At 30.6% G+C, this 12,441-nt stretch overlaps 2 protein-coding genes across 2 annotated transcripts; both read left to right on the top strand.

Annotated features, from left to right (window-relative positions):
• Positions 1–862: 862 nt before the first annotated feature.
• Positions 863–2,340, top strand: LOC132937363 (uncharacterized). Its single transcript, XM_061004181.1, has 5 exons — positions 863–941; positions 1,006–1,138; positions 1,204–1,485; positions 1,543–2,104; positions 2,165–2,340. Exons 3-5 carry the CDS (start codon positions 1,239–1,241, stop codon positions 2,205–2,207), a joined length of 852 nt encoding a protein of 283 aa, XP_060860164.1. The 5' UTR covers positions 863–941; positions 1,006–1,138; positions 1,204–1,238; the 3' UTR covers positions 2,208–2,340.
• Positions 2,341–10,250: 7,910 nt separating this feature from the next.
• LOC132950764 (uncharacterized) lies at positions 10,251–11,230 on the top strand. Its single transcript, XM_061022322.1, has 3 exons — positions 10,251–10,416; positions 10,468–10,572; positions 10,629–11,230. The coding sequence occupies exons 1-3, from the start codon at positions 10,251–10,253 to the stop codon at positions 11,228–11,230; spliced, it is 873 nt and encodes a 290-aa protein (XP_060878305.1).
• Positions 11,231–12,441: the final 1,211 nt, after the last annotated feature.

The raw sequence follows: 12,441 nt of genomic DNA, 5'->3' as shown, positions 1-12,441 counted from the left end.
GATACAGATAAGTTTAGAGAAATAAAAAAAATATTTAATAACGTCGATATTGATCTGGTAACACGGAAAGGAATTTATCCGTACGAATATACTGATAGTTGGGATAAGCTGCAAGATAAATGTCTACCTCCCAAAAGCGAATTTTACAGTTCATTAACCGAATCTAATATAGACAAAGCTGATTACCAACACGCACTTCGAGTATGGAATTATTTTAATTTTAAAACTCTTGGCGAATACAGCGATTGGTATATAAAAGTTGATGTCATGCTTCTCTGTGACGTTTTTGAAAATTTTAGAGATTTATGTTTAGAAACGTACGGATTAGACCCTAGTTTTTACTATACTGCACCCGGGATGTCGTTTGACTGCTGTTTGAAGATTACTGAAGTCGAACTTGAACTTTTGAGTGATTACGACCAAATTTTGATGGTTGAGGATGGAATTCGAGGTGGACTTACCCAAGCAAGTATGCGATATGCGTGTGCTAATAATAAAGATGTTCCTGAATATGACCTGTCAAAACCTGATTCATGGATTGTGTACTTGGACGCAACAAATCTGTATGTATTCTACCTTTCACATAAAAATAATTGATTATTAATTCTATTTCATTTTTCAGCTATGGTTGGGCAATGTCAAAAAACATGCCTAAGGGTGGATTTCAATGGTATAATGAAAATTTAAACAATGAGACTATATTAGAATTATTGGAAAACACTAACGATGAATCAGAGATAGGCTATGCGTTGGAAGTAGATATTTCTTACCCAGTTTCATTACATAACCTACACAATGATTTACCATACCTTCCAGAGAAGATAGCCCCCTCTGGTTCAAAAATAAAAAAACTTATTGCCAATTTACAAACTAAAAAAAAATATGTTATACATTATATGGCTTTAAAACAAGCTTTAAAAGCAGGATTGGTATTGGAAAAAGTAATAAAATTGCACATAATTATTATTACTTGTAGTATATTATAATAATAATTTTTTTTTTAAGGTACATAGAGTTTTAAAATTTGATCAATCTCCATGGCTTGAAAAGTATATACGATTAAACACAAATATGCGGAAAAATGCAAAGAACGATTTTGAAAGAGAGTTCTTCAAACTAATGAATAATGCAGTCTTTGGTAAAATTATTTAATTACAATAACTATATAAGCTTAAACTTGATTAAAACTAACCTTATTTTCAGGAAAAACTTTGGAAAATGTAAGGAATTGATTAAGAATGATGCTGGTGTGTGACGAAAAAAAGTGTTTAAAGTTAATTAACCTAAATACGTTCAAGGACATTACAATATATAACGAAAACCTGGTCGCAATACATTTGAACGTTGATATATTAAAATTTGATAAGCCAATATACGTAGGATTTTCTATTTTGGACATATCAAAAACTTTAATTTATGATTTCCACTACGGATCAATGGTAAAAACTTATGGCGACAATATTCAACTGATGTACACGGACACAGGTATATATAGTTATATGTAATATGTAATGACTTAACTAAAATATTTTTTTTTTCCAGATTCATTGATTTACAATATAATGACGGTTGACTATTACAATGATTTGATGAACAACCTTGAACTTTTACATCGCATGGATACTTCAAATTTCTCAATTGATCATCCATACTATTGTATCGACAGAAAAAAGTTACCAGGAACTTTCACTGATGAATGTAATGGGATAGCAATAAGACAATTTATTGCCCTACGAGCTAAATCTTATGCATTTAATATAGCTGGTGTTGAAAAAATCAAGGCAAAAGGAATACGTGGGCATGTTGTTAAAAACCATTTAAGTATTTCAGATCACAAGAAATGTTTGTTTTGGAAAGGTGCAATGATCGATGACAAAAGTGCACGATCTATGGCAATCATTCAATCTGAGTTGTTTAAATCTATTGGGCATACATCATCAACGAATGAGTATACACCGTTTAGAGTAAACAATTCATTTAGATCGTACAATCATCAGATGAAAACAATTTCAACAGTTAAATTAGCGTTAAACCGATTGGACGATAAGAGACATGTGCTTGACGACCAAATTCATACCTTAGCTCATGGTCATTATCGTATAGAGTAAGATAAAAACATTAAAGATATATTTTATTTTACTTATATAATTTTTGAATTTTATAGGGAACTTGAGAGGGTGGAAGCAGAGATGGTTGCAATGATGTAGGGAATAGGATATTAAGTTTTATGAAGATAGTTGATTATATTATAAGTAACATGTATACATTATATTTAATTTTAAAATCTGAAAATATCATTTAAAAATCATGTATCATTTTTCTGTAAATATTATGTTTATGTATATTATTGGTTTTTATATTTTAGTTATTATTTTTGTCTGCATGTTTATTAAATTATTATATAACTAAATAACCTATGAATAACCTGAAAAATACTTTATATCTGTAAATACTTTGTAAATATCATGTAACATTAATACTTAATATCTGTAAATGCTTTGTAAATATCATTTGTCATTTTCTGTAAATATTATGTTTTAGTTACTATTTTTGTCTTTATGTTTATTAAATTATTATATAACTAAACCTGTAAATAACCTGAAAAATACTTTATATCCGTAAATACTTTGTAAATATCATGTAATATTTTCTGTAAATATTATGTTTATTAAATTATTATATAACTAAACCTGTAAATAACCTGAAAAATACTTTATATCTGTAAATACTTTGTAAATATCATGTAAAAATCTTTTAACTTTTTCTGTAAAATCATGTTTATATTCATTTTTATTTTTAGATTCTGAGTGAAACGATGAATGTATTGATTTTACAATGATGTGTGTTTTTTTTTTTATTTTTTTTTTTATTTTTGTGTCTGTGTACACGATAAGTAGTCGAAATAATGCTTCGATTTTCGACTTCAGTATCTTGTTCGATGGGAAAGTGAATATCGTTGGTGCATTGGGGAGGTCAAAATTTTAATTTCCCAGTAGTTTTCAAAAGCGATGTGAAAAACCAAAGAAAAATTAAGGAAAAACGGGAATTTTTACGCAAAATCGATTTTTAACAAAATCGATTTTGGTTATTGGTGTAACTCTAAAACAAATGACCGTAGATGCATGAAATTTTCACTGGTTGTTTATATTTGCATTTTCTATACACAATACAATTTTGAAAATATTTTGACTCTTTTTGAGCTGTTTACGGCCATTGTCAGTTTTCAATTTTTTTAGTTTTTTTTTCTATAAATATCAATAAAATTTTATCTGTTGAGTAAAAAAGCTTGAAAATTTAATAGAAGGCTCCTAGGTTATTGTTTCAAAGGCAGATGAAAAAAATTAAAAATCCTTAGTCACAGTTTTTAATTATAAGCATTTAAAGTTCAAATTTTGACAAAATACGGAAAAATCACGAAAAATAGCAAATTATTTTGAGTTGAAATTCATAAAAATTTTTCTTTTTAAATCTAAGATTTGAAAATGTAATATAAGATTACTCATAAGTTTGTCTACCTTTATCAAAAAAAAAATGTCTAGAAGAAACTTAAATTAAATTTTTATGAGCGTCTGAAATTTATATTTTTACAACATTTGATATTTACTCGATTTCTCATGTAACAATTTTCTTATTTTATTGTAGTTAAAAAACAAATGACTGTAGATACTTGAAAATTTCACTGAATGTTCATATTAGCATTTTCTATACACCATAAAATGTTGAAAATATTTTGACTCTTTTTGAGCTGTTTACGGACATTGTCAGTTTTCAATTTTTTTAGTTTTTTTTTCTATAAATAACAATAAATTTTTATTTGTTGGGTAAAAAAGCGTGAAAATTTAATAGAAGGCTCCTGATATATCGTTCTAATAGCAGTTGAAAAATATTAAAAAAACATAGGCACAATTTTTTTTTATAAGCATTTAAAGTTCAAATTTTGACAACATTTATCAAATTTATAATTTATTAATTATTTTGTGGTTAAAAATGTATAAAATGTTTAACTTTTATGGCTAAGGATTTAAAATTTAAAACAAGGCTCCACGTAAATAGGTTATATATAAATTACTTTATTCACAATAATATTATCAAATATACTTGGTAATATCATAGGCTGACTGACCGTTTTCGCTCAGAATCGTTTTTCTTATACAATGATATTATATCATTGAATTCAAATTTAACACCATCCATTACAGTGACCCACTTGTAACCTACTGTACAGCAGAGCGACATCCACTTATCCACCTTTTTTTTATTTTATGATTAGGTTTGACAATATATTTAATCATGTTTTTTTTTTCTGTTTCAGATCAATAGTTTACTAACTATTAGAAAAAATATTAAATTAATAATCTTGTAAATGTTATCAAATATCAATGTATGTATATATTATAACATATATATATATAAAAAAAAAAAAACAATGTTAAAATTTAATAATATTATGTTTATTTAATATACTGTATACAATAACATTTCTTAGAATTTATTTATAAACCATTTCCTTATAGCAAATACTTTATAGAATATACATTGTTTAGGATTAAATTCCATATGAAAAATACAACAAGGTAGAGTTTCATCGTTACATATTTGATCTAAACGTGGACATCCAAGGTCTTCGATGTTGATTAGTGCGACTTGAGGTATAAATTCTGTAAGAAGCTGTTTTTTCTGATCCCCTTTGACGTAAATGCATGAGAACTTTAAAGAGTTCAATATTCTACTTAGTTCTTCATACTCGATATCACCATATTCTACAGTTAATTTATGATAGTTATGTTCTAGCCACTTATTAGTTTTACGAGATTTGTTGTCCTGCTTACATTTAGAATTTTTAAAAATCCAATGCTGGCTCGCCCATGTTTCTGTGTCGACTATAGATAATTCTTTAATAAAATATTTATTGTTTGCTCCAAGTACGCATTGCATGTCTGCGATAGCTGACGACATAATTACAGGTATATTAAATTTTTAACACTGACATAGGATAACCAAACACGATGGAGTATACAGCTCGACTGAAATTATTTTTCAATACCGCATGACTCTAACCAACTATTTTATTTTGTGTAAAATCAAGTTTTCTTAATATTTTTCCCTTCCAAGATCAACAAACGTGAATTTAAATCTGAAATTTATGTTCCATGATTCGGTAATGAATTTTCATCAAATATTCCGGTTATACGTTTTATTTCAGCTTTTAAATGGGCAACGTCGAGTCCCTGGATAGCGATTGCTGTAATAGTTTCGGCACAGTCATTAAATAGCTGGGACATACGATTTTCACAATTTAATAAAGACTTATTACTTGATTGTATATTATTTTCAAGCAATAGTATCTTTTCACTTAGATTAACAATATTATTCTTCAAAGTTTCGATTTCATTCTGTTGAAGTTTTACATCATTTAGAATCGTTTTGTTACTCGACTGAATATCTGATATATTTCTCTTAGTATCACTCGCCTGAGAACTACCGAACACGTTCATAGTTATAAAACGACTGGCACTATTTTTTAACATCACGTGTATTTATCCAACTATTATGCGTATTATCAAATCCTAACCACTTGACGTACACTTGATTCTGTTTTTTACCTATAATTTTTTCAATTAAATATTCGTTTGGGAAATTGGTCTTGTTTATTTCTTCAGAGTAAAAACAACCAGCTATAGGTTTACCCATATAATCTTGTAATTGATAAGTAACGGGTAATGTTTTATTTATCTTGATAATCTCGAATATTTCTGTAGACCAGTTTGGTAGATAACCTTTTGTGTACTGATACGAACATTATCACCAACTTTGAACTTAATTTTTACATTATTAATTTTACGTTGTTTTATTAACACCGAAGCGGGGTTGGAATCTGCTTGTATTGGTGACATTCCTATAGTTCTATGGTATGAATTATTGTATTCGTCAAGTAACTTTGGTAAAATTGAAACCCATTCGTGTGACCCACGTGCAGTGAACTCCTTATACATTCTCCCTTTCAATGTACGATTAAGCCTTTCCGCGATGCTAGCCTTTAGAATACTGAAAGTTGAATATTTGTGTATGCCATACTTGCTCATCAAAGCGTCAAAAGTGGTGTTGTAAAATTCTTTTCCGTTATCGAGTTGTAAAAGTTTCGATGAACGATCGAGTAATATTGTAGCCATAGCGCTAGTAACTTCTTTACCTGTCTTAGACTTTAACGGTTTCGCCTATGAAAGTTTTGTAAAAGCGTCGATTACAACCAGGAAGTACTTGTAACCACCATTTATCTTTGAATATGGTATCATTTCAACCAAGTCAGCCTGCCATAAATCATTTTTTCCATAGACGTTAACTCTACGCCTAGGAAAATTTTTCCTTGCTGGTTTATGAAGTTCGTTAGCGATTTCCCGTTTAGACATCTGGAACTCGCTTTATTAGCCCGGCCTCGTGTAATTCGTTGAATATCGAAATTATTTCGTTTGAAACGCTTGTATTGCCGGCTGCTTTTGACGCGAGAAGCAGACGTAATCGGTCGACTAACTCGTTTGGATTATCCCAATACACTAAGTTATTTTTCTGTAATTTCATGGACAGCTCGCCACCCGAGGGGAATAATTTACTAATAATTGTTGAATATTTAGTACCACCCTTTTTTATTTTATTTCCAACTGTAGATAAATGTACTGACGTTTGAGTTAATATAGATTTATACACCTCTAAATCGGTATCAGTAAAAATAAGTGGCTTTTTTAAAAATAATAACTGATTAAGACCCGACGTAGATGGGTAAACAGTACCGTCAATAAGTATAGTGTTTTCAACGAATTTTACTTCTTTTTTACCCAAGATAATATATCCGTTTGGAAGTTTTTTCGGGCCATAGATTTTATCTAAGTCTGTAGACTGAAACCAATTTTCAATTTCTTGTTGATTGTAGTCCGAGTTTTTTGATTTATTGTCAGTATTTTCTTTGTTCAATCGAGGTTTATTCGATATTTTAGTTAAAGGATCGATAATTGGTTTTAATGTCTGTGTCATTAATTGTTGGACATTATCTGAACCGGTTTTTAATGCGATATATTTACGTTTAATACTTTTCTTAGCTTTAACTAGCTCATCTAAAACAGTAGTTGCCTCCGTCATGACTGCGTTTTAAATGATTATATATATTAATTGTAACGTCTTATATAACTACATAAGTATCAAATCCAAAACGATAACGTCCGTTATCACGTTCGCTGTCTTTACAAATAACAATAAAATATGTAAACCTGTCACGGTTCCAACATGTTACACAGAAATGTTTAAATTGTGTATATGACATGTCCCCAGAACAGTGTTCATTGTATACATGTTTCAAATTGGTCTCATCTTGTTTGAATAATACTATTAAATTCGCGTTGTCACGTATCAACTGTTTTGGTACTTTTGAATAACTCTGGGCCAGATAAAAAATATCTATTTTATTGTGTCGACCTCGAGAAAAATATTCTCTTATTACGTGTTGCTGTTCACCAATAACATCGTCCATGATAAAAATTGAATTTGGTAAAACTTTCTCTGGTGGAATTACTTTATCATTCTCGAAAAAAGTAAAAATGTTCATACCGTCTATTCCATCAATAATACGTTTTAATAATTTATATTTAGGTTGTTCCAGCGTCTTGGAGTATATGTAAACGTTTTCAAATCGTAACCCATTTTCATCGACTAGTAGAAAATATATCAGATTGGTTTTACCACACCCCAAGCTTCCAAGTACCAATGACCTTATCGTATTTGGGAAAAGCTCTCCATGCCTCTGTTGAATTGTTTCGGGAGAATCAATGAATCAATATTATAAATTCGAAGTTTTTTCGCTTGCTCGATAAAGCGCATTTTTTTTTTTTTTTTTACTATAAAAACAGATGTTATGCCTGCGAGAGCGTCACACGATGTCTCACGTTCGTAAGAGAAACAATAATAAGGGCTCTGGACTTATTAACTCTGTTATAAATCATTTACCCGTAGAATTACATTTACCTGGTTATAGGTAAGTCACTACGATATATTATTACTAATAAATCCGTTTTAAATTTTATGAATAATTGTTTATAGATTTGCCGGTCCGGAACCAAATTAAAACAAAGATTGGCACGAGGAGAACGTGGTATAAACAGACTTGACGAGTTGGCCAGAGCGCATGATATCGCATACGAATAAAGTAATTCGCTAACTGATCGACATAGAGCAGACGAAGTATTAGAAAATCAGGCTTGGGAAGTGTTTAAATCTAAAAACACAGGTATCAAGGAAAAAGCGGCGTCTTGGCTAGTTACTACAGCCATGAAAGTCAACCGTAAGATCGGAGCTGGTTGCGGGTTTAAACAAATGGTTTTGGCTGCTAAAAATTCCATCAAAAATAAAATGAACGAAAATAATATAACAAAATTAGTAAGAACATGTCTGTCAGCTGTAAAAAAAATTAAAAAAAATAAAAAATCTAAAAATAAGAAAACTAAAACACCAAGAATTATACCAATACCGAAAAAGGGTGGTGTTCTACCTTTAATTCCTATTTTTGCTGGTTTATCGGCATTAGGCGCGCTTACTGGTGGAGTAGGTAATATAGTAAAAGTCGTAAAAGAATTAAATTCTGGAAAAAACACTCCTATTCATTTAGGCAAAGGATTATACCTTACTCCTCACAAGGGCAGGTCTTATAAAATCGTAAAAGGTAAAGGTTTATACCTAGCACCACATAAGGGCGGTTCAGTTAAGAAATCAAAGTCAAAAAACTAATAACTACGTTACCCGTTAGAGCGTTATACGATTATGAGATTATAAAATACGCTGACATGTTGAAAATTCCTCATTTCATTGGTGTATTTGCAAGAGACAAGTTGCCTCGACGAGCAAAACATCAAGAGTCAGCTGTAGTTAATTTAGATATCGAAAACGGAACAGGTACTCATTGGGTAGCGTATAAGAAAATCGGAAAACAAGTTAAATATTATGATAGTTATGGAAATTTAACACCACCGCTAGAATTACAGAAATATTTCAACGGTTGCAATATCGAATATAATTACGAGACATCAGAAATATAATACAACAAACTGTGGTCATCTGTGCTTAAAATTTTTATCATGTACACTATAACGTTAACCGGTAACTCGAGTTAATTGACATGTGACTTTTTTCCACCGATAGAAGTCAGTAAAAATGCTAAAATCTGTCTGTTAGGTTTTCAAACGAATAATTCTATTCCTAATGTAAACGAAAAGTGTAATAAAATATGCTTCACATACATTAATGATAATAATACGAATAGCGATAGCTATGTAATACCTACCGGCTCTTATGAGTTGAAAGAAATTGAAGCGGCTATAAAACGTGTATTACATAATACCGATACTTTATTCGAGTTGAGAGCAGATAATAATACACTAAAATGTACAATGTTTTGTAGTGAAACTGTAGATTTTAGCTCGAATAATAGTATAGGACAGTTGTTGGGGTTCAAAAATCGTAAATATGCAGCTAATGTCAATCACGAATCAGATACGTTGGTCAATATCACCAAGACAAACTGTATATATATCGATTCAAACCTAGTTATGGGTTCATTCGTCAACGGTAAGCAGTGCCATACAATCCACGAGTTTTATCCGAATGTACCTCCGGGCTATAAAGTAATAGAGGTACCGACACATTTGGTTTTTTACTCCCTTAATTCTACATCTATAACACACGCAAGTATAATTTTAAAAAATCAGGACGACGAGTTGATCGATCTACGAGGCGAACCAGTATCAATACGATTATTAATTCAAGACTCGTGATGGGGCTTCAGTTTTACAATATAAATAGGCCTGTATATGAAAAACCCGTTAGTCGTGTTAAAAACACTAACAAGGTAACAACTCCGAAGAAGAAAAAATATTCGAGACGAAAACAGACTAGACATAGTCTAACACCCGACAATTTGGCTTTTCTTCGATCGATAAACGTAATTTAATATGGACGACACATATTTAAATGTCACGGCAGGATACATCGACGATTGTAAAATAACTCAAATCGACTATCATTCTTTTTTACCTTTTTCGACGTCCGCTCTTTCTAATAATGATGAGGTGCGTATTGCTTTACACAACACAGAGTCTTATACTTTACCATGCGAGAGTTATATTTATATCGAGGGGACAATAACCAAACCTGCAGAAATAACTGACGAGATTAGATTTATAAACAACGGGCTATGATTTCTTTTCTCCGAAATGAAATATGAAATAAACGGAAATCAAATTCAAAAACTTATCAATCCAGGGATAACGTCAACATTAAAAGGATATTGTTCGTACAATAAAACAAATATTTCTTCACACCAAAACGCTGCCTGGGATAGTGATTTAAAAAATGTTAATAAAGATTTCATTGATGGCGGTAATTTTAACGGATGTATAAATCTTAAACATTTGTTTGGTTTTTGTGAAGATTATAAACGTATTTTAATCAACTGTAACCAGCAACTCATATTAAATAGATCATCCATCGATTTAAATGCTATTAAGCAATATAAAAATAATGAGTTAGTGGACGGTAAACTAAAAGACGTCAAAATAAACATAACAAAAATATTGTGCGGATGCCTATAGTGAAAGTGAGTGATAGAGAAAAAAATCGATTGTTGAAAGTAGTCAACAATCAGAAACCTCTAACATGTGCGTTTCGTTCATGGGAACTTTGTGAACATCCATTTTTACCTCAAAACACTTCACATTCGTGGAAAGTAAAGACATCCAACAAATTAGAAAAACCTAGGTATGTCATAATCGGTTTTCAAACTGACAGGAAAAATAGCTCAAGTAAATCAATGTCATATTTTGATCATTGTAAAATTAAAAACTTGAAAGTCTATTTAAACTCCGAAGTATTCCCCTATGAAGATTTTCAAAGTGACTTTAACAAAAATAAGATGGCTACGTTATACCGTGCGTATGCAGAGTTCCAAAAATCTTACTACGGTCACGACGATGTAACACCTCTATTGAACCGATCAGAATTCAAAAATCTATCTCCAATTATAGTTGTCGATATGAGCCGACAGAACGACAACGTGAAAATGGCGACAGTAGACCTCAGAATTGAACTAGAAGCTGATGAAGCGTTTCCAGTCTCCACTTCTGCATATTGTTTAATATTACATGACCAAATTATAACTTATAATCCGTTTAACGGAGAAGTAAGAACCTTGTAAATTTTTATTGTAAACCTTAATATTTATTATCAACCTTAATATGTATTGTAAACCTTAATATTAATAAATGAAAAAACTTTTTATATATCATGTATTTTTATTTTTACATAAATTATTTATTTTACATAAATTATTAGAATAGTCTACGTTTTACTTTACGCATTGGTGTTTAGTGTTCAACACAACTCGATCGAGATGAGTGCGGTGTCTTGAATTGAGATGGTGTATAGGTTGAACTGAAAAAATCAGGCCCATCATTTTCGTCGAACGACTGATGTTGGCTACAGTTTTCATCGGGTGACATTGGACCATCAAAATGATCTATCGGCTGGAAAAAATAAATATAAAATAATCAAAAAATTGTTTTATTAAAAAAATATATATATATTTTATAAATTACCTTCGATGAATCATAATCCTCATCCGTCTGATTTAATCTATTAGGGTCTTCATACAATTTGTAGATAGCAGCGTTGACAGGTGAATAGCTTGGTGACAATGATGACAGGCATCTAAAATTCTTGTCATATGGCTAGAATAATAAAAAAAAGTATTAAATATTTTATATATAATATGTAATAATAAATTTCTGAATTACCACCGGTGTGTCTTGTGTCTCCAGACGATTCATACAAAGTTCAGCTAATTGCGTAGGTGCAAACATTTTGATTTGATTGAGGTATTGGTTTTTTTCGGTTTGCCTCACTTCCACGGTGTTAATGAAAATTTTCATGGGAGGTGGGGCCCAGGATCGGCATTCTGTTACTACTATAATAAACGTTTACATTATTAATAAGCAAAAAAAAAAAAATGGTCAGGTGGTACGTAAAAATTTTCAAATTGTGTAAGTGGTACGCGACTATGAAAAGGTTGAGAACCGCTGGTGTAACGTAAAAACCAGCTAAATAGGTAAGATACAGGTAGGTAAGATACAGTAGTTAAGATAAAGCGATGGATGTGTAGCCGTGTAGTGTATCAACTGTAAACCAATCGGTGTCATAATCGAATAGTAGATCTGTCATAATTTCTGTACATACATTTCTGAATAAAATGTCTAATTTACTATCAAATCGCGGACGTGAAATTTTACCGAAATACGGTTTCATGTATATCTTCGATAAATTTAATGTTAATTATACAAAGAGATTTTGGAAGTGTCGCTATAAAGATACGTGTAATTGTCGAATTCATACTGGAATCAATGATTATAT

The sequence above is a fragment of the Metopolophium dirhodum genome, chromosome 1 (genome assembly GCF_019925205.1).
Source record: "Metopolophium dirhodum isolate CAU chromosome 1, ASM1992520v1, whole genome shotgun sequence".
NCBI lineage: Eukaryota > Metazoa > Arthropoda > Insecta > Hemiptera > Aphididae > Metopolophium > Metopolophium dirhodum.
This window is presented reverse-complemented; position numbering and strand designations above follow the sequence as displayed.

Coding starts and splice junctions, on each gene's coding strand:
- LOC132937363 (XM_061004181.1), top strand. CDS start 1,239: ATGATGCTGGTGTGTGACGAAAAAAAGTGTTTAAAGTTAATTAACCTA. Junction 1,486..1,542: donor ACTGATGTACACGGACACAG/GTATATATAGTT, acceptor TTTTTTTTCCAG/ATTCATTGATTTACAATATA. Junction 2,105..2,164: donor CATGGTCATTATCGTATAGA/GTAAGATAAAAA, acceptor TGAATTTTATAG/GGAACTTGAGAGGGTGGAAG.
- LOC132950764 (XM_061022322.1), top strand. CDS start 10,251: ATGAAATATGAAATAAACGGAAATCAAATTCAAAAACTTATCAATCCA. Junction 10,417..10,467: donor TAAAGATTTCATTGATGGCG/GTAATTTTAACG, acceptor GTTTTTGTGAAG/ATTATAAACGTATTTTAATC. Junction 10,573..10,628: donor AAATAATGAGTTAGTGGACG/GTAAACTAAAAG, acceptor GGATGCCTATAG/TGAAAGTGAGTGATAGAGAA.